This window comes from Condylura cristata, unplaced genomic scaffold, assembly GCF_000260355.1.
Source record: "Condylura cristata isolate star-nosed mole 26May11 unplaced genomic scaffold, ConCri1.0 scaffold00006, whole genome shotgun sequence".
In the NCBI taxonomy this organism is placed as follows: Eukaryota; Metazoa; Chordata; class Mammalia; order Eulipotyphla; family Talpidae; genus Condylura; species Condylura cristata.
The window spans coordinates 16,473,480-16,474,014 of record NW_004567107.1 but is presented as its reverse complement, the minus strand read 5'-3'; the positions used below and the strand labels follow the sequence as shown (position 1 = coordinate 16,474,014).

General features: G+C 66.4%; 1 protein-coding gene across 1 annotated transcript in view; it reads right to left on the bottom strand.

Annotated features, from left to right (window-relative positions):
* KIAA0368 (KIAA0368 ortholog) overlaps positions 1 to 190 on the bottom strand; it is a 96,425-nt gene extending 96,235 nt beyond the window's left edge. The window contains exon 1 of the mRNA XM_012721467.1: positions 10 to 190. Coding sequence (XP_012576921.1) covers positions 10 to 31 — 22 coding nt within the window. The 5' untranslated portion in view covers positions 32 to 190. The remainder of the gene's footprint in view (positions 1 to 9) is intronic.
* Positions 191 to 535: the final 345 nt, after the last annotated feature.

Sequence of the window (535 nt, the reverse complement as noted above, 5' to 3'; positions counted from 1 at the left end):
GCCTCTGACCTGAGTCCGAGCCGGTCTCCATGCCGCGGATGCTGCGCTCGGCGCCGCGAGCAGGGCTCCCGAAGCGAGGCGTCCGGCGGGCTCGGCCCTGAGGAGCCGCGCGCCGCAGTCCGTGAGGGGCTTCCTGAGCTGGCCCGGCTGCCCCGGCCGGGGAGATCCTCGAGGCGGGGCCGCGGCTGCCTTTTTTAAAGGTCTGTGGCTGTCACGCTGGCCGATGCCCGACCTGAAGAAACACGCCTGTCCAGAGGAAGAGACGTGGACTCGGGAAAGTGGAGCCGGGTTCGGAGTCGGCGGGAGGAAGCCCCGCCCTGCGCCTCCCGCCGAACTTCTCGGCCCCGGCGCTGACTCAGTCCCAGTGCTAGTCCCAGTCCAGTCCCAGTCCCCGGAGCCCCGCGAGCCGCTCGGGACCTGCTCCCTCGGCTCCTTTTCTGGAACGGTGCTAACGTGTACTCTTCGGATGCTTTTAAGAACTTAACAGCCGAGGACAGAAAATCACTATGCAAGCCCGACTGAAAGTGAAAAGAAC